General features: G+C 39.3%; 1 protein-coding gene across 1 annotated transcript in view; it reads right to left on the bottom strand.

The window, feature by feature from the left end:
* Positions 1 to 21,339, bottom strand: part of TENM3 (teneurin transmembrane protein 3) — a 99,362-nt gene that overhangs the window by 51,059 nt on the left and 26,964 nt on the right. The window contains exons 8-12 of the mRNA XM_010284493.1: positions 15,445 to 15,471; positions 12,740 to 12,886; positions 4,694 to 4,910; positions 3,652 to 3,771; positions 2,990 to 3,251 (exon numbers count right to left, since the gene is read on the bottom strand). Of these exons, the coding sequence (XP_010282795.1) occupies positions 2,990 to 3,251; positions 3,652 to 3,771; positions 4,694 to 4,910; positions 12,740 to 12,886; positions 15,445 to 15,471 (773 nt within the window). The remainder of the gene's footprint in view (positions 1 to 2,989; positions 3,252 to 3,651; positions 3,772 to 4,693; positions 4,911 to 12,739; positions 12,887 to 15,444; positions 15,472 to 21,339) is intronic.

Below are 21,339 nucleotides of genomic sequence, written 5' to 3'. Positions count from 1 at the left end.
GATAAAATAGGTTAATTTCTTTGCCGAAAACCTGGCCACCCTGAAGTTATAAACATTTTTATTAAATCACTGAGGCCTGTATTTTACCCTGAATTCTTCTGGGTAAATACATTCTGCCAACTTCTGCTCTATAGTATTGCCAGTAGTGAGAGTCAGTCAGGGGAGAGGAAAGAAAGTGGGCAACCTTGAGCATGTAATTTGAAGGAAAACATTTCAGTCTTCATTCTCCCACACATGAGGTGACAGAAACAAGCTGCTCGGGACCTGCAGAAGGCATCTTGCAAGCGAATGTAACAGTGGATAATAGAAGTTCAGGAGAAGGAAAGCCTCAAAAACTCAATTTCAGAATTGCTCATTGTGACTCACATGTGGGTTTCTGCCAGACCATACTGCAGGATGTGGCAAACTGACATTTATTATATTGGGAAAAAGACATACCTAACATATACAAGCAGCTCCAGCTTAACCTGATCTCCCTCATCTGCATGCAGTTTACTGTCTTGTTCCAAACCAATTAATCTCAGCTTGTTAAGTCTAGGCAGAGCATGGTAACTTGCAACTAAAAGTAGATAAAGTTATACCAAAGTAGTCCAAATTTAGTTTACATGTTATTTATTATCATCCCTCTTCAGTAATGATCTCTTGGTTCCGTGACCACCTCTTTACCCACCGCATTTTTCTTTCCCTTTGCTTGCCTTCTTTTTTCAGTTTTCTTTTGTGCTGCTTCTTTGGTACAGACTTTAATTCCCCCTCTGATTAATTCAGGATTTATAAGCCACTAAGTACACTCTCTTGGAAACATTATCTCCAAGGGATGATGAAGCACTTCAAGGGATGATGATTACAGCAGCACATCATCTTCTCCTGTGGTACGTGACAGTGAGTGCTGTCACACCACACAGGGTGGTTAACTCTGACTGAAGGAACATGGGGAACGGTTTCTTTCTTTGTGCCTTCACCCGGTCTCCCACACTTTAAACTGGCATTGTCCCTTTTTTGTGAAAAGATCTACAGCAGTTCCTTGGGAGCTGAACAGACAGTTTTGAATGGAATCTGGTTCTGCCCATCTTTTGTCGGAGTGGAGAATTTTTTGCGAGTCGGACTGTTGAGCATTACGCATCTCCGAGGGGAACCTGACCCTATAAACGGGTGTGTCCAAGGCACGGCTGTGCAGCTCCTGCTTGCCACAGCAGGGGATTACACGTGTGATGGGCAAAGAATATATAAGAAAATACTCCTTCATGGGTTTTTTTACATACTACCGGAACCAGATTTTTGTATACATAGTGACAGTACTATTTTTACCTCATCATAAATGACCCATCAACACCAACTGCCTAGGATCTGCTGAGACTGTGATCTTCCCTTCTGGGTGGTTTTCTAGGGAAATCAACTTGACCCAACAGTCCTGCCTGTCAGACCTCCCACCTCACAACTTTTGAAGCCGGTAGCCAATTTCAACCACATTTGAAATAACAGTAGGAATCTCTAAAGGTAATTCAGTTCCTGTAGGGTTTATAAGAAAAAGGTTCAGGCAGGGAAGAGGTGCCCAAGTTGGTACTCCCATGAGAAAAAGGCTGAATGCAGTCTGTGGGGGAAGGACTGGATGTGGCAGCTAGACTTATAGCAATAGGTGGGAATTAGCAGGAATCCAGACTTGATTAGTCCCACTGCTCATGAAATGACTTATTTACCTAGACGCTACGAGCGTTTTTGAAAATATGTATTTTCTGACATTCTTCTTCTTTTTTTTTTTTTTTTTTTAATTTATACCCCATCTATCCAAGCCATTTTCCATCACTTCAGGAACTAAATCTATCACCTGTTGCCAAAATAAGTAAATCAGACCTGTTTTCCAGTGGACTGTGTTCTGCGAATACTTTATTTTAATTGACTTGCAACTATCAAAGGCACAGAAAGGATAGTGAGGATAAAAGCAACAATTTTCTAAGTAGTCCAAATTTGTATGAGCGTTTAGTTGCCATTTCCTTACATCTTTACTGTAAACCTGCTCCTACCATGAATTGCTTAATGATTTTGCTCTTAAGAGCTCTGCATGAAAACATTTGAATACATTTGCTATGTTTCTCTTGAAGAGACAAGGACATTTCTTAGTGAATAGGAAAAAGAGTGCCCTATGTAATAATGACATTGCGAAGGTGGGGAGAGAAAAAGAAACAAAGAGGAGAGAGCGAAAGGAGAGGGAGAGAAGGGAGAGGGAGAGAAAGAGGGGAGGCAGAAAGAGTACTGTTTCACTAGGAGAAGTTTTGTCAGAAATCAGTAATGAGATAAATATTACTTCTTGCAATGCAACTCTGCTTTAAGAGATGAAGATGACTGTATTATGATTAGTTTTTTGAGATGGAGGAATTTAATACATCTATGTTAGAGAAAAAACATTCCAGCCACGGCTTTTTCCGTTTTAAGTAAGGTTTTCATGTTAAGCCTTGCTTTCAGTATTACAAGTTCTGAAGGATTAGCACACATGCTCATTGGCTTGTAAGCCTGTCCTCAGTGTTACAGGAAGTTCTGTTACTTTATAAAAATCTGAGTGTCATGCTATTTATTAGGACTAAACAGATAAACTGGACTGTACAGGTCTTTCAGACACAGTGGAAAAACATCATTAATTTTCCGTTTCTGAAGTGCACTTCTAACAAGAGGGCAGTCAAAAACCAGCCAGATGTACTACAGTGTGTCCATTTTGATGGGCCAGTGCCTGACTGCTGAAGACATTCTGTAAATGAAATAATGCAAACCAATATAAAGGCAGACACCGGTGTACACCAAGCTTTCTTACCCTTTTTTTTTTTCAGATGAAATTTTAACAATCATCCCATAGAATAAATAAATTGATCTGAAAATAATCACGTTGCAAATTCTTAGCACTTAGTCAGAATTCTTTATTTTTCAACAGTAGTTTGCACTCTTCATTATGGTTGCTTAATGTTAGACTGATAAAATGATATTTATTTGAAGCACACTTTACCTGTGTCTCTGGGATGATAGGACTATCTTCAGGAGAAATTCTAAAGAAGGTGGATAAAGGGGACGACACGATAACGGGGTTTGGCCTTACAAATCCGCTCAGATCACAACTAGGAATGTCATTCTCTTCCTTCTTCATGACGAGGGTATCCATGACATAAAAGACATTCCAGGGAATCCACACTGTGTGATACTGTGTCAGGAACGGTGATCGCTCAAACACCAGTGTCAGAGAGGCACCACCATTTGCTACCAAGTCAAACCTGGAGAGAAAAAACAGAACAGGGCTAGCTAGTCAGCAAATTCCCAAAGCTATCCACAGCCTCCATTTTACGGATTGATTCTTCATTCCATTGTACTGCTCTGAAGGCAGAATGGCTTTACTGGGAACAATGGAGAATCAGTTAAATTATATTACATAATACTTCACTAAGAGAATGGAGAGTTTGGGATGCTGCATTTAAATTAAGCAAGTCCTTCTGCTTCTGAAGTATATAATCAGCATGTTTGACATTTGAAGAATGTACAAAGCACAACTTTGGTCAATCACTTTTTTCATGTCTTTGGTCTCCATTATTTTATTATCATCCTATTTTTACAAGGAGCTCTTCAGTAATGCCTTTGCTGTCTTTATGACTTAGAAGTGCTTCAAAGGGAACTTACATGCCATCTTGGCGAGTGATTGTATATCCATAGTCTGGATAGTGTAGAAAGGAGACATTGACTCCAATGAGTGGCGTTCCGTCAGCAGTTAGTACTTGGCCCCTTATGACGGATGCAAGACTGTGAAAAAGATGCAGGATCAAGTTACAAATTTGCTTTTTTGCCATTCTCTTTTGAATGAATAAAAGCCAGTAGAGCGAACACACACACGCATCAACACATGGTATCAACTACCATTAAAAACCACTGAGTTACTAAGCCGAGAAATTCCTGAAGAATTTTAAGAACTTATAAACTCTAGATGTTCCCGCTGTAAGTCATACCTCTGGCAGACTCTTAAAGAACAACGTACTTTTCAATTAGTATCAAAGCAATCTGTAAAACTGCAGGGACTATGAAGTACAAAATTTAAAAGAGCAATAAGGAACATTTGTGCAACAACTTTTAATCAACTGCTGTGCCCAAACACATTAATGCTGTTAAATTACTGCAAACGCAGTAGTTCTAGTGTAAATCATCTTCCTTCACTCAGTGAGACCCCAGACACCTGCTTCCTGTCACTGGTTTATTTTCAGGTCATTACTGCTTCGCAGAGCACCAGTCAAATAGTTGATGCAATTATACTGTCGTGCACTTAACAGTTCTATTACACTAATTCATAATTTATATTATTTAGTGAGCTCAGTTTAAAAAGTGCAGCTTTGCTTCTCCTTCTGAAGTGTTTTCACTGCTCTGATATATTTCCAACTGTGCTAGCCCAAATCAACTGGTTAAATAAAGATTTATTTAATCATTAATGAAGTGCCCTGTTAGAATACAGGTACTAAGCATGGCAAGTACCTTCTGTAACCTACTGGTACTGGCAATGTGAACTTTGCTGCAAATGAGACGAAATAAGCAATTTGATATATTAAGAGAAAAGGTCTCTGCTGAAAGTCCATGCCATGAATTCTGCAGTCACAGTGGATCTTCTCCTAAACGTGAATCTCACACACTCTTCAATTTCTTTCATATTCGCGAGTTAATGATGAGTCATGCTCACCTCTTATTAAAAGGACTTTCCCCAGGTATGACATGAGTGCTGTCTGCTCCAATGAGAAAACTGATCCGGTCATAAAACGCTTTGGCAGCTTGCTGAGATGGCGACTGTTGGCTTTGGCTAATAATATCTTGGGGATCAGGTAGTCCACGACAGTAAGGCTGGTTTTGGCAAGAACTCTGCAGACAGCAGTCGGGATCCATACAGTCAGCTAGCCCATCTGTTGGCAGAAAGTCACACAAATGAACAAACTCTTCCTCCTGCCCCTTTGCATGTGAATGAGCCAGCCAGCAGAGGGATTAAAAAAAAAAAAAGTAGTATGAAAGAATACTAATAATTAAGATTTTAATGAATTCATTTTCAATTAAGGAAAGAGAGTTTGTTTCCACTGAGTTCTTAAGCTCCCAAGGAAATCCATGCAAGCTGTATACACTCAGTATCGTGTATAAATTAAACCTATTTATTCAATAGTTTTCTAAAAACATGTTGAACAAACCAGAAAATGAAGGCACTCAGTTGACACTGTTGACTTATAAATATTAAACATTTTAGGCGGGTCTAAGTAGCTTTTATCTGAGGTTATCTGGCTTGCTGGAGAAAAGAAACAAGTAAATCCCACCCTGCTGTTTTCCTGAAGTTTTTTTAGCGTATCTATGCTGGAAGTAGCTTTAAATATTTCACAACGTTTATAAAGGTGCATTCCTTTAAACCTTGGCAGAAAGATTTTGTTGCTAGTGGCAAAGGCAATTTCCACAACTATTTTGCATGAAAATGTATGAGAGAACAAAATCTGCATTTAACATTTAGATTTTATTCTAAATAAACTGATGAGGAATGCTGGCCAGTATAAACAAGATTTGAACACATGGATACTTTTATGCTTACGTGCTGAAATATTCACATATAATGAGCATTAGATCTGTCACATCACTGCAAATCTAATTTGGTGAAAGACTGAAATCAAGATCAAATTGATAACTCCTAATTTGCTGTAAGTAAAGTCATAAGGAAAATGAGCCTGGAAATGTCAGCTACAGAAAATTTCTAGAGGAATGTAATATGGTATCACATAGCTGATAATTGTTTCCCCAAAAGAACAGCAAGACTGAAATAGCTCAAACATTTTATTATTCCATTTAGATTAGAGAGGGAGCTTGCTTGCTGCACTAAACTGAAAAATATACCAATGCAGCACTCGGAGGAAGCCCAAGACTGCTTCTCTCGCAAGATAATCTAGCTTTGGAGTAGAACTTCTTTCTAAAGGGAAAAATATCATCCATTTTTGTTCAATCATATGTTGAAACAGTGTAAGTAAACAGAGATCTTCTAAAGGTATTCTTCTAAGGATTGCTATGCTATGTGGATCAGTTAGAGGATTGGCAAAATAGTAAAGGACTAGAATTTCTATTCTTTTGCACATCTAAAATTCTTATTTAACTTGGCTGACATTGAAGTCAGTTCAGGAAAAATAAAAGGGATGAAAAAGTCATCAGTAAGTGTATCAAAGTTTAAACTTTTTGAAGAGAAAAGAAAGAACATTGATTTTTCCTGGGATGAGGATATGCCAGAGGGTCGTCTTGCCATTCAAATAGACCTCAACAGTCTGGAGACACAAGCTGGCAGGAACCTCACGCAGTTCAACAGTGAAGTGCAAAGTCCTGCACCTGGGGAGCAACAACCCCCTGCACCAATACATGCCCGGGGACAACTGGCTGCAAGGCAGCTTTGCAGAGAAGACCTTGGGAGTCCTGGTGGGCACCAAATTGAACACGAGCCAGCAACATGCCCTTGTGGCAAAGAAGGTGCCAATGACATCCTGGGTTGCATCAGGAGCAGTTTTGCCAGCAGGTCGGGGGAGGTGATCCTTCCCCTCTACTCAGCACCGGTGAGGCCACACCTGGAGTGCTGTGTGCAGGCTGGGCTCCTAGTACAAGAGAGACATGGACATGCTAGAGAAAGCTCAGTGAAAGGCCAAGAACATGGTTAAGGGCTTGACCCATCTCTCCTATGAGAAAAAGCTGAGAGCTGAGACTGTTTAGCCTGAGAAGAGAAGGCTCAGGGGGGGAATCTCATCAGTGTTTACAGGTAGCTAACGGGAGGGTGTAAGAAAGACCACCTTTCAGTGGTGACCAGCAAAAGGGCAAGAGACAATGGGCACAGTCTGAAACACAGGAGATTCTGCCAAACATCAGAAAAACCTTTTTTACTGTGAAAGTGGTCAGACACTGCAACAGGCTGCCCACGGAAGCTGTGGAGTCTCCATCCTTGGTTATATTCAAAACTCAACTGGACGTGGGCCTGAGCAACTTGACCCTGCTTTGAGCAGGGGTGGGACTAGATGATTTCCAGAGGCCTTTCCAACTTCAAACAGTCTGTGACTGGTGACTTTCTAGCCTCACTCTTGTATAATATGAAACCCTTTCCTAGCTGAAGTACTGACCTCCCTTGCTGGTTTTAATTCCAGAAGCCTGGATCAGTGTCAAAGCTGGAGGTACTGATGGTTAAAAGCACAGTTTTGGGTTTTTATATCTCTGTATGGTCTCCCAGGCAATATCTGGTGCAGTTGCCAAAGAAATGCTCAAATTCTGTCATTCATCTTTGTTAGTTTATAAAAAGCAAATGTACATCTGGAGTATAGTCTGCAGGTCATAAAACTGCATGAGACTGACACCTTCTGAACTAATCAGCTGGAAATGCATTTTTACAAGCCTCTCCGCTAACATCAATCAGAGAAAGAATCTCATTTTCACCAGCCGAGATACAGAGATACGCTGTTTGTTATTTTTCTGTGGAGTTTATCAGCAACTTGCCCAGGCGAGTGACGGATGGTTATGAATCTGGCTCCTTATAACTTGAGAAAACATTTTTCATTCTTTCTCTGTACTTATGTGGCTACAGCTATCTAGTACCACTAAGCTGAGTACTCTATTGCACTGTGTGAAGAAGCGTAAAATTTCCTTTCTGAAATGGCTCTGCAAAATTACCGATGAATTTTGTTTAGTCTGAAAAATATGAGACTTAGCTCAACACTGGCTTATCAGTTATATCACTCAAATATGATAGTGCAATTATAAAGAAAATAGAAACTCCTGCGACCAGCTGGACAATCATCAGTCTCAGAAGGCTATTTTGTACTTTTTTGTTCTAGATGTAAGTCTACATACAGAAGATGTAATGACTACATTATTGTTTTCTTCCTCAAAAGCTAAAGTCTAGCTGTAAAAATCTTGGCTAATGTTACTTTTTCTTTTGTTGCAAAATGCACAGAATTGCAATGGAGCATGATCTGTTGATAAGATTGCTTATTTGGAGAGACTACTAAAACCACCAAAACATTAAATGAGAGGAGTCAAGACAGAGGATTCCAAAACCTATGGATGTCTAAAAAATAAGATGTGTCAGTGGGCATGCTTGCTTTTGAATGGAATTTAAAGGGTATGTATAACACTGCTGGAAGGAAAAAAAATAGGGGGACAAAATAAGTCCTGGGCACAAATTCTGCCAGTGTCAAGGGGAGATCATGGCCAAGGACCTACATAAATCATATTCTTGGTAAGTAAGTTGATTAGGCAACAAAAAATGTCCACGAAGTGAAATTCAGTGCCTACATAGGAAGAATATCGTTTTGAAACTATGATGCTGCCCATCCCACCAAGACAGTTTTGGTGACTCTGGCACACTAAGGCAAGAGGCTGGAAAGGACAGAAAACTGTATTAACACACCTCAGTTATCCTCACATACCTCAATTTTACAACAGACTACAATGAATAGACTCAATTATAGACACCAAAAATGACTGCTGTAGGAGCAGCTGGTTGGAAAAGCCACAAAAGCAGAAACAGCCCTTGATTTATTCCTGAGCAATGCACAAGGACTTTGTTCAGTGTTACTATTGCTGTAACTCTCTCTATGCCCTGGTTTCAGCTGGGATAGAGTTCATTTTCTTCATAGAAGCTAGTATGAGGCTATGCTTTGGATTTGGGATGAAAATGATGTTGATAACATACTGATGTTTTTAGTTGTTGCTAAGCAGTCAACTGTCCAGCTTCTCGTGCTGGCCTGCCAGCGAGCAGGCTGGGGGTGCCTGGGAAGCTGGGAGGGGACACAGCTGGGACAGCTGACCCAAGCTATTCAAAAGGATATTCCATACCATACGACGTCATGCTCAGTATACAAAGCTGGGGGAAGAAGGAAGGGGTGGAGGGACACTGGGAGTGATGGCGTCTGTCTTCCCAAGAAACCATTACGCGTGATGCAGCCCGGCTTCCCTGGAGATGGCTGAACACCTGCCTGCCCATGGGGAGCAGTGAATGAATTCCTTGTTTTGCTTTGCTTGTGTGCGTGGCTTTTGCTTTACCTGTTAAACTGTCTTTATCTCATCCCACGAGTTTTCTCACTTTTACCCTTCTGATTCTCCTCCCCATCCCACCGGGGGACAGTAAGTGAGCAGCCATGTGGGGCTCAGTTGCTGGCTGGCGTTAAACCACGGCACTCTGTAAGCATACCTATAGGATACTCAAATTCAGCATTCCTGTTGGGAGTGACGAAGTCTAAAATATCAAGTCTTGGGCTTTAAATGAGCTGTCACACTAGAAAGAAATCTTGCAGTCACTGCGAATAAGTGCTATGGATGTATCAACCCAGGACTTCCCAGCAACCACAGATGGAAACAAAAAGCTGAAGATTAATGGGAAGGGTTGGAGCACAAACCAGAGAACATAAGCATGCCACTGTATCGTTCCTAATTCAAGTACAGACTTCCTGAAATTTCCTGAGCTTGATTTATCTTTGCGCTTAGTGACCCTTCTGACATTCAAAACATTCTGTGGCAGTAATTTCCTACTTTACTTAGCAGCCTGGAAGTATACCGAAGAAAATATAAATTCACATTGTCCTATTATGTTCTTTTGCTAAGCATTTACTATTAGCCACAATCAGAGAAGAGGTCATGGTTTAGGTAAACTTCAGGCTGAATTTGTACTACCCTGTGACAATGCTTATCAGGAGCAGGTTATCCTAGCCTATGCAAGTAATTACAAAAATACAGTAGCGCTAAGTACGCTTTGCTTTATTACAGTATTTATTTTCATTTTTGTAACAAAAGAATATTACTAATCCCTTAAATCCTGCTGGTGGAAGCCTGTAACTACTCTTACTAATTGGATACGAGCTAATAAAAAGCGAACTTAACAAAGGAATCTGTTCAATTTGCTCGCGTGCATGGCTTTTGCTTTACCTATTAAACTGCTTTACCTATTAAACTGTCTTTATCTCAGCCCACGAGTTTTCTCACTTTTACCCTTCTGATTCTCTCCTACCTCAACTAAAGAGTAAACAGCTTATTCTTCTATAGGCCCACTTTGTTATAGTGTAATAGTGACACATTTTTTCCCAAGTAAAGAAGCTAGGCTTATTCCATCCATGGACAACTCTGAACTCCCCTCTCCTCACAAAGTCATTAGGAGTTTAATTCAGCCTCAGGCTAAGATCTGCTTGTCGCACACATATTCCTTGTGGGTTGCTAATGCGTAAAGAAAATCCTGTATTTTATTACTCAAATCAAACACATGGAAAAATAAGGAGCGATCCTGAAAGAGAAAGGAAATTATCTGCAAGACTCAGAAATCTGTATTAAAAGGAAGATGAGTAATAATCATCCCATCATATACCAATAGTATCTAGAAGATCAACTATGCCTTGATGTCATTAGCATTTCTTATTCCCATTGAGGTCCTTGGGATGTTCATGTTCACAGAATTTGAACAATCAGTCCCAGAAAGAGCTAAGAATCAAAGGAACAGCAGACACTGTTATTAAGGAATTATATTAATATATGATATGTATTTTATCCAGTGTAGGATGAAACATAAACAGTAACCACAGCAATGAATTAGCTGACAACCAAGATAACTTTAATTATAAAACCACTGAGCCTAGTATGATGTAAATCACACTACCTGCAATCATAGGTATAAATTCACCGTAAGTGCTCAGATAACCTAATCTCCCACAATAAACAAATACAGCAGAGGCATCCTTGTGCCATCCCCTGTAGCCGTCTGGAATTTGAATGACTTGCTTGGGAGATTAGTGGGCTGATTGCAGGTACTCTTGGAATGGGAAGAAACACTGCTGCTCTTTCCAGGTGGGTTTCTGGCAAAGACGACTTTCTTATCCCAGTTTTGTTTGGTATGCTTCCAGTTTTTAATTCTATTTAATTGTTATATTTTAACCCTTTCCTTCAGCCACTAGTCAAAGACTGAAGTGAGTATGCTCTGTACTGAAGCATATGAAGTAAATCCACTGTAAGAGAAATACCAGTGACATTACACAGGTCAATCACGGCAAAACAACTGTTTGGCCGATCACTTCCTCATACATAGCTGCATAATGTCTGTAAAGGAAATAATGAAAAAATTGAGAGAAAAAAGGAACAAAATACCAACATTAGACTTTTTTTTTTCTTTGCAATATTGTTCTTTCTTCTTGAACTTTAAGTCATCCTGTTAGATCCTTCTGCTCCAATTCCTCGTTCCTTTTCCTCTTTTCCTTACAAGCAGCTATTATTGTTTTCAGTCTGAAGGAGCATCTTCTTTTCCCTTGCTCTGTTTACGTGCATTCCTGTTCACCTTGCTCCTCGTCCTCCCGCTGTTCCATTACCTGCTCTTGGCTCTCCCTCTGATATGTCATGTCCTTTTATTATTTTTAATGTTTACTGAATCCGTTTTAGTTTATCACTGGCTTTTCAACTTTTTTTCCTCACATGATTTATTTTTTTCCTCCAAGCTGTGTATGCTCTAATCTAGTTTCTCCTCCTCCTTGCTTTGCCTCCTTTCATGCAGGTTTTTCTTTCTTCCTTATGTTCATAATACCCCGGCCCACCTGAACTTAATTCGCCAAAAAGCACATCTCTGCATGGATATGCTATGGCTAATCATTCCTCTTGCTCCCTTCCTACATACAGAAATTCCACTTCATAGTAGCACAGATCGTGTCAGATTAAGTCCCTAAATGTGCAAAACTGACTCAAAATATACAATATGTAACAGAGATATGCACTGTTTTAACTGTGTTATTTATTTTCCTTGGGAAGTAAATGCTGCTGTTATTTATAGTTTGTGATGTCTAAGATCCCAACTGCCGTCAGGATATGAGAGCAAACAGCCAACCAGTGGCGGCAAGGGCATACGCAGTCTAAAGCTGAAAAACAAAGTCACAGGTGACTTTATCATCATCCAGAGGCCCTAATGGAGTTTCTTATCTCTACTCTGAATCTGAAGGTGTTAAACAAAAAAAGAAAGAGTTGATGAGAGAAGGGGAAGACAGACAGACAATAAAAGCATTATGCTGATCTAATATTTGACTGCATTCATATTTAATCTTGTTTTTGTGTGGGTTTTTTTGTGTGATTCTCGAGTCCTGCCAAAGTCACAGCCCCTCTACCTTCCCTACCCTACAATGACGATAGCAGATTGATTCCTTAAGCCAACAGTCCTGCCTGCATCTCGCTGCAGATTGTTACCTGTCACCTGAATGACAGACTGCAGAAAAGCAAGTGAAAAAAAAGACTTCTGGGAGCATCCTGTCAGTCACCTGAGTGTTCAAAGGCTATGGAAGGATAAGATCGCTGTAGGCTGGACAACCAATTGTTTCCAGTATCATAGGTCAAAATGTAAACTCCCCATTCGGCCTCTTGGGATAATTTCCTTGTGAGGTCACTGAAAATTTTAACTCCTTCCTTTTTTTTCCCCTCCACTACAGTTCACTGAGTTGAGCCTACGTTTTATTCGAGTATAAAAGAACACTGAAGGGAAACTCAGGTGACACCCATCATTTTCTAGCTACATATCCCACCCGCCATAAGCATCTTGTAAGGCTTTGCCGATAGACCATATAAAAGCACTGAAAGCCGCAGCATATCCTTACAGGCATACGAGCCAGTAAAACGCGTGTGAGGGTCCCGCGGCAGTATTTCATCACCTGACTGCAAAATCTCCATTCCTCAACAGGTTCTCCCCAGCGTTAAAGATGCAGTTGATATATCCTACCTCCTTCGTTGTCCTTACTGTCAGTGCAGAGAGTTTCCATGGCTACGTCACAGCCCGCGCCCCTCCATCCTGGCTGGCAGACGCAGTGCCAGCCGTTTTGGTCCAGCGTGCACCTCCCGTTGCTGTTGCACAAGCCGGGGCAGCCCTCTGTTGAAACAGACAAAGAAGAAACATCACAAGTGATTGAAATATTGCAGTTACAGAAAAAGGGAAAAAAAAAAATGTACAAACAAGGGACACTTACTGGGAACAGGCCTTAAGAACAGCACAAATACTGTAATTGCACATGGAGTGGAACAGCAACATTACCCGGGGAACGTAATTCTTAACGAAGTGGCATCTTTGATTGGCCTGACACTTGAGACACCACTTACCTGTATAGGCAGGAAATAAATGCACCAATCCTCTAAATACCTGCAGGCCAGACAAAATTAAGTTTTTTTATTTTATTTTATTTTTTTGTTTTTTTTTGGGGGGGGGGCAAAGTAACTAGAGATGAGTGCATAGTGCAAAGACAGCTGTGTAAAATGATACATTTTTCTGCGCTCACAGAATAGGTCATTATTTGCTCTATGCAGTATTGGTTACTTACTGGCACGAATGTTTAAGGTCCCTGTTGCTATGAACAAATCCCTCCAAATTCTTAAGTAGGAAAATGGGTATGATTTTAGGCACGTAATAAAAGAGAACGTTAACTTTATCTGGTCTCAGAGTTGCCGTATATTCATGTGAAATTACAGTGCGCTAAATAATTGCACAAAGTATAGGCCAGTTTTAATGACTATACTTTATGCCAAAAATACATTCCTTTCCACAGAATAAGCAAAGCCCAGGAAATAGTGAAGCAGCTTAGCATCTATTCTAACAAACATCAGGATTCAGGCTGCATACGGATGGGACAGGACCAACAGGATTTCCAACTAAATGTAATAGCTGTGCGTATTTGATTACTTAGGACGGACAAAATGAAATACCATAAGGACCACAATAAAACATTGATAGACTGAACAAAAACACGGTCGTGACGTGCTTCAAGACAGAGAGCAGAGAGTGATTTTTTGTGACAATCTCCCTAAGGCTTTTGTGCTGTTACCTTTATATCCTATCTTGTCTGCTTTTATGGCCAAGGAGGGAAAATTTGGGAAACAATTAAAATAATTTAATATATCCAAAATCGATAATTGTTTTCAGTCTAACATTGCATTAAAAAAAACAGTATCTGTCACTTCCTAGTGATGAAATCTGGCATGCAGCCAACATGACCTGTATGAGGATGACAAGACTATAAATATGTAGATTTTGGTGTTCCTTATCTATGACTATGATAAGACACTGACAGAAGCAAGTACAGATATGGCACTAAGTATCTTATGAGAAGGTGGCTACAAATCAGGTGTTTTTGGACACAACAATTTTCTGTAAACTTTTTTCCAAAAAACCTAAGTAACTGGTTAAACACTTCTTCACTTTGTAGAACTACTATCTTCGTGAAGTAATCTACTGATGGGTTTTGGTTAAGCTTAGTTGAGCTTAGAACAACCTTTCAGAAGCAACAGTCTCTTTTTTTTTTCCTAAAGACTTTTGAATTTACTGACTCCTTTCAACCATGTAGCTCCAAATTACAAACATTCCCAGAAAAAAAGTTATAAAGGGTGCTTAACTCTTGTCAAATTACTCTTAAAAGGCAGAGAATCAGGAAAACCTCTTGTGAGGAAGTATAGTGATGCTACAGTTATGGATATGGTGCCATCATGCCACGCTGAGATTAGTCGTGTTATTCTTAATCTTTCAGACTGTAGCTGCTAATAGTATTTGTTGACGTACTGAGAGCTATTTTTTTCTTAACCTTTCTTCCGTTTAATTTATGGAAGACTTACATATTTAATTGCAATACTAACAGAGCATTTTAGGAGTCAACTGGGTACACTCAAGACTTATTGTGTGAAAGCCTGGATATTGCCATCAATATTGCCATATTCTAATGAAAAAAACACAAATAAGGGATAGAGAAAGATACTCAAGGAAAGAGGGGAAGGAATATTTTAAACATTTTTCTAAATAATTTTTTCACCGTAACTGAAGATACAAGAATCTTTGCTGTTTCGTGTTAGGTTTTTGCATCCTTGATCCTTTTAATTGAAAATGTTGCATACAGTATACAAGCTTTTCCTAGCTTCAAACAAAGTACAAGTCATAATTCCTATAAGATTTTCTACAATCAGATAAATAAACAAAAGCTTAAAAGCCTGGGGTATTCTATTGATCTGTCTAAATATAAAAAAACATATCTATAATTAATCTGTTCTTTAGAACTAATGACACTTGTTCTGTGATAAGAGTATCGCTTTGCTTTGTTTCCTAAATATTTAGAGTCTTGTAGGTAGAAGTCCAATGACAAAACTAAAAAAGAAAAAGCACCAAACAGCAAAGGAATACTATCTTCAGTTTTTGGTTCAAACAAAATCTAGTACATGTATACAGTTTGTATAGAAATGTATAATTACTGATAAAATGTTATTATGTAACATAAGCAAGATTTCATTTTTAATTTGAGATGAGTTGAAAGTCATATGAGTTAAATCTATAATCCATGGAATGTATGTAAGAGAAGATTCTTTTGCCCAGACTAATACGTTTGTAACTATATATTCATATTAAAGTAGTACATGTAGGTATAGACATGTCAAAGAGCAAATATACAGTACCTTTCACTATCTTATCCAAATAGTGAGCTTGAGAATTAGAAAGAAAAAAAAACAGACAGACATTTCAGAAGTGTCACATAAAACAAGAATTGTTCAGAATTCACATGCAAATCAAGCAGGTGCACCTGACATGAGAGGTCTTACATTACGAAATGAAAATGTATTTCAAAGCTTTTAAAAATGCAAGAAACTCTCTTCTCAGCAAACATCGTCATGATTCAGTGAAACTATTTCAGAAAGGAGGCCTGCAGAAGAAAGAGATGCTACCTTTCTGAGACTATGTTTTTCTTTTGACTTCTCTTCACATGCTTTGATTTTTACATATAACAAAAATATAATCAAAGCTAGTTAAAAAATTCAATTTTCAACACAATGTAAGAGTAATTACTTAGCTTATGAGCTTTAAAACACTGACCGTACTGGAAGATCTTTGATTTGCAGGTCACATATGACTCTGAGAGCATAACCAGCACACTATCTTAATCCCGACTAGATTAACAGGCTTTTTATGAGGAATAGTTTTCTTCGGCTTCAATTCAGCCACAAGTTATTCTTCCGAGCACACGCACCAGTTACGTAAAATAAGGTAGATTGTATATATGGGGTGGAAGAGGGTGTAGTGGGGTGATCCATTTCATTTGGAAAAACAGGTGAAAATTAAATTTAGGCTTTAGATGTATAAAAATAAATAACATGGTATATCCAAGAAAAGCAAGACTTTTTTCCATAAGTTACGACACTTAATATTTCACCAAAAAATCTGAGGAGGCAGATGGATGAATGACAGACGGAGCACAAGACGGATTTAAAGCAGCAGGCTCTACTTTTAATACATCAAACACAGCAGAGATGGGTTATATGTGCCCTCTTTGCTTTCAGGAAACAGACATCAGCTGCAGTTGTGTTAAAGGGGTTAATGTCATATAGCAAAACCATGTAGGACAGGTCCATCGCAGGCTACCGAACCCAGCCACCCGCACATAAGGCGCCGGGTTATTACAGACTATTGCAGTGGGGACACACCAAGCTGAGGTAACAATGTTGGATTCATCCCCCTCTTTTTGCTGTGGACAAGGTCTCTCAACAGAGCTTTCATGGGCTCTCGTACTTTCAAGATTTGACCTTTTCTAAACCCCTGCTGGATGATGGCCCCCGTCTGGCAAGTACTCTCTCTTTTCTATTATCCCTCAACTTTGTGTATTGGATGGATAAGAAAGGCATTTCCAACCATGGCCCTTCCTCCAACTTAGATGAATGGGAAAAATCTCTTCCCGAGCCTAAGGAGGGAGATGATGAGATACGTTGTCTCACAGAAGCCACAGTCACTGCTACAACTAAGAGGTGGAGACTTTCTAGTCCCTCTCTTTCCAAGAAAGTGTCAGATGTCCACTGCACAGTTTTGGTTTTGGTTTGGGTTCCGCCCCGCCCAAAGGGTAAGGTTAAAGGGAGACAAAGACAGATGATGAAAACATCAATTACAGACATTTAGAAGAGCAGCAACAAACTAAGTAGCTTATCACGTTAACTGCAAACAAAAAGAAAAGTGATACAGATGCATTTCAGGGTGGATCAAATTCTTCTCTTACTCATCCAATATAATTCCCCTTGCTCCTACACAGTTGCTCTTAGAACATAGTATAGTATGTGTGGAGGAAAAAAATCAACCTTTATTCCATAAAATGGAAGCAATTAAGTCTGTCTGGGGAATGCATCTGTCCACCAGTGAAACACTAAATGCCTCTACAAATGTAGGGATAGGTAACAAAACAGAACATAAAAAAAAATTCCTAGACAACTGAGAATAGTTCCTACAAACCCAGGTCCCCACATCCTATTTCCTTTCAGAAATCCAATCTGCATTAAAAAAAAGGATTAAGAAAATGCTCTTTTAAGATTTTTTTTTTATCCAGTAGTCTTATAAGTAGTCTGGTTTCCAGTCCATAAACCTATAATGCTCAGAAAACAAGTTCCACCTTCCAACATCCTTTTACTCCTGGTCAGCTGACATTAAGGACAACATTAGAAACTATTCTGGTTAACATGCAGCATCCTCGAAGAATCAAAACACAGAAAATGAGTGACCAAAACCAATATAACTTTGCAGCGAAGTTTAACTAGCCATGCTGCCTTCCTTATCTTCACTGCAACTGCAACAGGAATGAACCCGGCTCTGTGTGTCAGTACAAAACACAGGTCTTTTTGCCCTCTGCATAGAGAATTCTAGGTGGGATTTGGAGCACTTCAGTAGGATGAAGCATCTCAGCAGATGCTCCTTGGCAAGACATTTACACACCTGGCACATGTGGGTTATATTAAGTCCTTAAAAAGTCTAATTATAGACTGGACAATATCCCTACAAGGGTTTTCTTGCAGGTTTTATGACTGTGAAATTTAAAATCTTGCTATTATTTCCAGGAGTAGAGGGACTTCATATAGACCCAAATGGAATGAAGAAAAACAGAAATGAAGATACAAAATCTGTACGTTTTCTAGGATAGTCAAAATCCAAGAAGTTTGTAAGTGGCATTCAGAATTCATACAACATAAAATATAAATGGTATTATGAATGTGTGTGGATATTTATATAAATATGTGGCAGATAAATGTATTTTACAAAGAACTGATAAGAGTCAGGCAAATTCACATTTAACACGGCATATTTCATAACCAGTCAGAACCCAGACTTTTTTTTTTTTTTTTAGTTTAATGCCTCCCATTAGTCTCCTATCAGAGATGTAATTCACTGTCTTCCTTAGATTATTCATATGCTACTTCCTCCAGGTATGACAGAAAAGTCACAGACTAAAAGTACATATTAAATCCATTTATCCCAATCAGCTCCTGTTTAAATCAGCATAAGTCACATACCCGTTGATTTGATGTTCCTTAATTGGTACTTATAAGACTGCTTTATTCTGATTATTCTGTCATAAAGGATTGTAACGGTGACATGCTTCTAAATGCATAGCAATTTATATTTCTGTTGGTTTACATTATTATCCTCCACCAGATATCTTCACCCATCATAATCTTTGCAACCTGAACACTAGACTACCACATGCCACGTGTTTTTTGTAGTGTACACATAGTCCCATTACAGTGTCAACTCAACAGCTCCACAAGAGTCATGAGGTGTTTTGCCGTACGAGCAGAATTTGACCTCACAGCACCACCAGACATGATGCAAAAATACAAAAGAACGGGATCAAACCCACGTTGATTGAGGTCTGCCTAATTCAAAAACTATTTTTAAGGTTTTTGCTTCCTAGACCTTGAAAGTATGAGCCAAACCCCTGCCTCCTCTCCACTAATATTATCTTTCTCCCTTCCTTACTGTGTTACAGCCTCTCCCTCTAAAAGATAACAGAAAGGAGAAATTAGAAAGAGAGAAGAGCACCAAAGGGGGGAATAAAAAAAAAAAAAGATGATGAAGAAATAATTTCAGTCTGCAGCATCAACGAAGAATGCTGTTCTGCTCCTCTCCCAGCAAACTCAGCTTTGCTTATTCTCATCTCCCACAATTCAGCACAGCAATCCCCACTCACTGGCGAACGACTGCATACGTCTCTCTGCTGCTAACAGAAACTTCATGCTCCCCAACACAGACCTTCTACAGGAAGATGTGAACAACATATGTTGCATCAGTCACGTTCAGACTTCTGCATAACCTTGCACTAGGTGTCATATAAGGAGACAACAGGTCAAAAAGCTATCTTAAATTTCCTGGTAGAAGAGCTGACTGCAAGCAAACTACGGTGTGTTGATAGTATCCCATTTCCCTTAAGCTTTCTACATATCTGTCTATTTCTTTATAGTTCTGAAGTTTTAATAACCTCACTTAATGTTTTCATTCATTTCTAATACTTCTGGAAAACTTTGTTTACAATCCATATGACAAACATACACCCCCACATTACTATCATGAGAGTGGCAAATTCACACACCCAAAATTTAGGCAATGCCGGGTTTACGGCCACCTGTGCAATTTTTATAATGTCCTTCCTTTGCCAATGCATAGAACTGACAGTCCTCAGTCAGCACTCACTTTCTCATGAGCAACAAATGGCTGATGCCTTAGTAAAGGGCACACCATGCTAACCTAAACATAGAAGTAACAATTTTCTTACAGACTTTTTTATCATCTTCCTCTCCAAATCAAAATTATTTAGTACAGTATCTGCACGCTACTAGTGTGAGCAGAGAATGTATTCTCATCTCATTTTACCAGTGGGTAACTAAAGTATAGAAAGATTAAAGTGAAAAGTATCCACCCGTTTGGCTCAAAACACCTATGAAGTGATTTTTCAAAATACTTAGAATTACATCGGATTTCACACACAAATCAGCATTTTAGCAATGCACACACAAGGGGGTCAGGTCCCCAGGAAATGAGGAACAGTCAGAGGACACTCTTTTAAAGTTTGCCTTTGTGAATGACTAACAGAAAATATGTGGTAGAAGCAAGGGTGTAATCCAGTTCTTCAAAACCATTCTTAACCAGGAGATCGCCCTGTGCAGAAGTCTCTGGCACAAGTTAAATAAGGTTTTGCATGTGACAGCCCTTCACAGCCTCGCAATGTTCTTTAACCAGGTCTGTCTGGCCCAGAGGGAGAAGTAGCTAAAGATATCATTATGGTTTTTTTATTACAATTATATGTATATGCTATAATTAATGTATGTTATATCTTTTGTTATATGATACAATGATAAAGACACACAAAAGTGTTCTCTTGTGTTCTGATTTCACTTCTGTTCTTGATTTCACAACTTTACCGATGTTCTTTTAACACAGTTTTTGGGCATTCAAAAGTTCTCGAGTCCTATGCACATAAAGTTAACTGAAAAAAAGGACGGGGAAAAAAAGAGATTCCAATCTGTGACATTAAGTTTTTTTCATGGTGAGCAACAGGGAAGCTTAGATGAACCACCTACGCTTCTGCCATTTGTGCTAACAAAGTGTTACGAACATTATTTCTTACTCCCTGCGCAGCCAAGCAGTAGCAGGGGATGAGGCACACACTTTATCAGTGGTTTCACAGACACTTGCCAACAGGAGAGAAACTCTAGAGAGTTTCATTGCAAGCTTTAGGGAGAATGCAGTTTGTGTGAACAGGTCTTTGCGCTTGTTTGGGGGGTAACCGGTACAAAACTCAGAGTTGACGGCTCTGGCCTGACCCCTCTAACCTATTCAAGACTCAGGCCGTGGTGGTTTACTTCTCCTGACCTGGCTACCAGATCACCCTTAAGTTCCTCTCATTTCCACCCAGCTGAAGTTTAACTATTCTGACAATCAAAACATCTCTTGAATGTACAAAACTTATTATCTCTTGTGACATTTAAACCCAGCATATGGGTTTGCACACCAGACTCAGGGAGTGGCGTATTGATTCCTCTAAGCTTTTACTCTCAAAGAGTGACTAAAAAAAGCCATGCATCCATGTGCAATTTCTGAGGAGCTCCATACCAGAAAATTTACAGCAGTCCAGATTTCATGAAATTTTAAAGCCACTGTTCTACCCTGTCTTCAGAGCAGTTCACTCATGTCAAATTCATCATCCACTACAGCCTTTTCTGAGTTTCTTCTGCCCAGCGAGCTGCTTCCTAACTTGGATTTGTGCAGTTGATTATTCTTACTTAAGCACAGAACTCAGCATTTATTGAATTGCACCTTATTTTTCTGCATAGCCTGTGCTATTTGTTAACATAATTTTAAATTCTCGTCCTGTCTTCCAAAGTGCTTGGGGGCAGCAGGCTTTGGTATCATTTGCAAATGTAATTCTCTCTATTCATCACTGAACAGTACTGAAAGCACATGTTCTTCCACTGTAAGCAGCTCACGGTCGTCATTCTCTGAGTTTGTAAGAACCTTGTCTTAGACATACCATATGTTCTGAG

This window comes from Phaethon lepturus, unplaced genomic scaffold (assembly GCF_000687285.1).
Source record: "Phaethon lepturus isolate BGI_N335 unplaced genomic scaffold, ASM68728v1 scaffold11483, whole genome shotgun sequence".
Classification (NCBI taxonomy): domain Eukaryota; kingdom Metazoa; phylum Chordata; class Aves; order Phaethontiformes; family Phaethontidae; genus Phaethon; species Phaethon lepturus.
The sequence above is the reverse complement of the archived record's forward strand: the minus strand, read 5'-3'. Positions and strand labels throughout refer to the sequence as shown.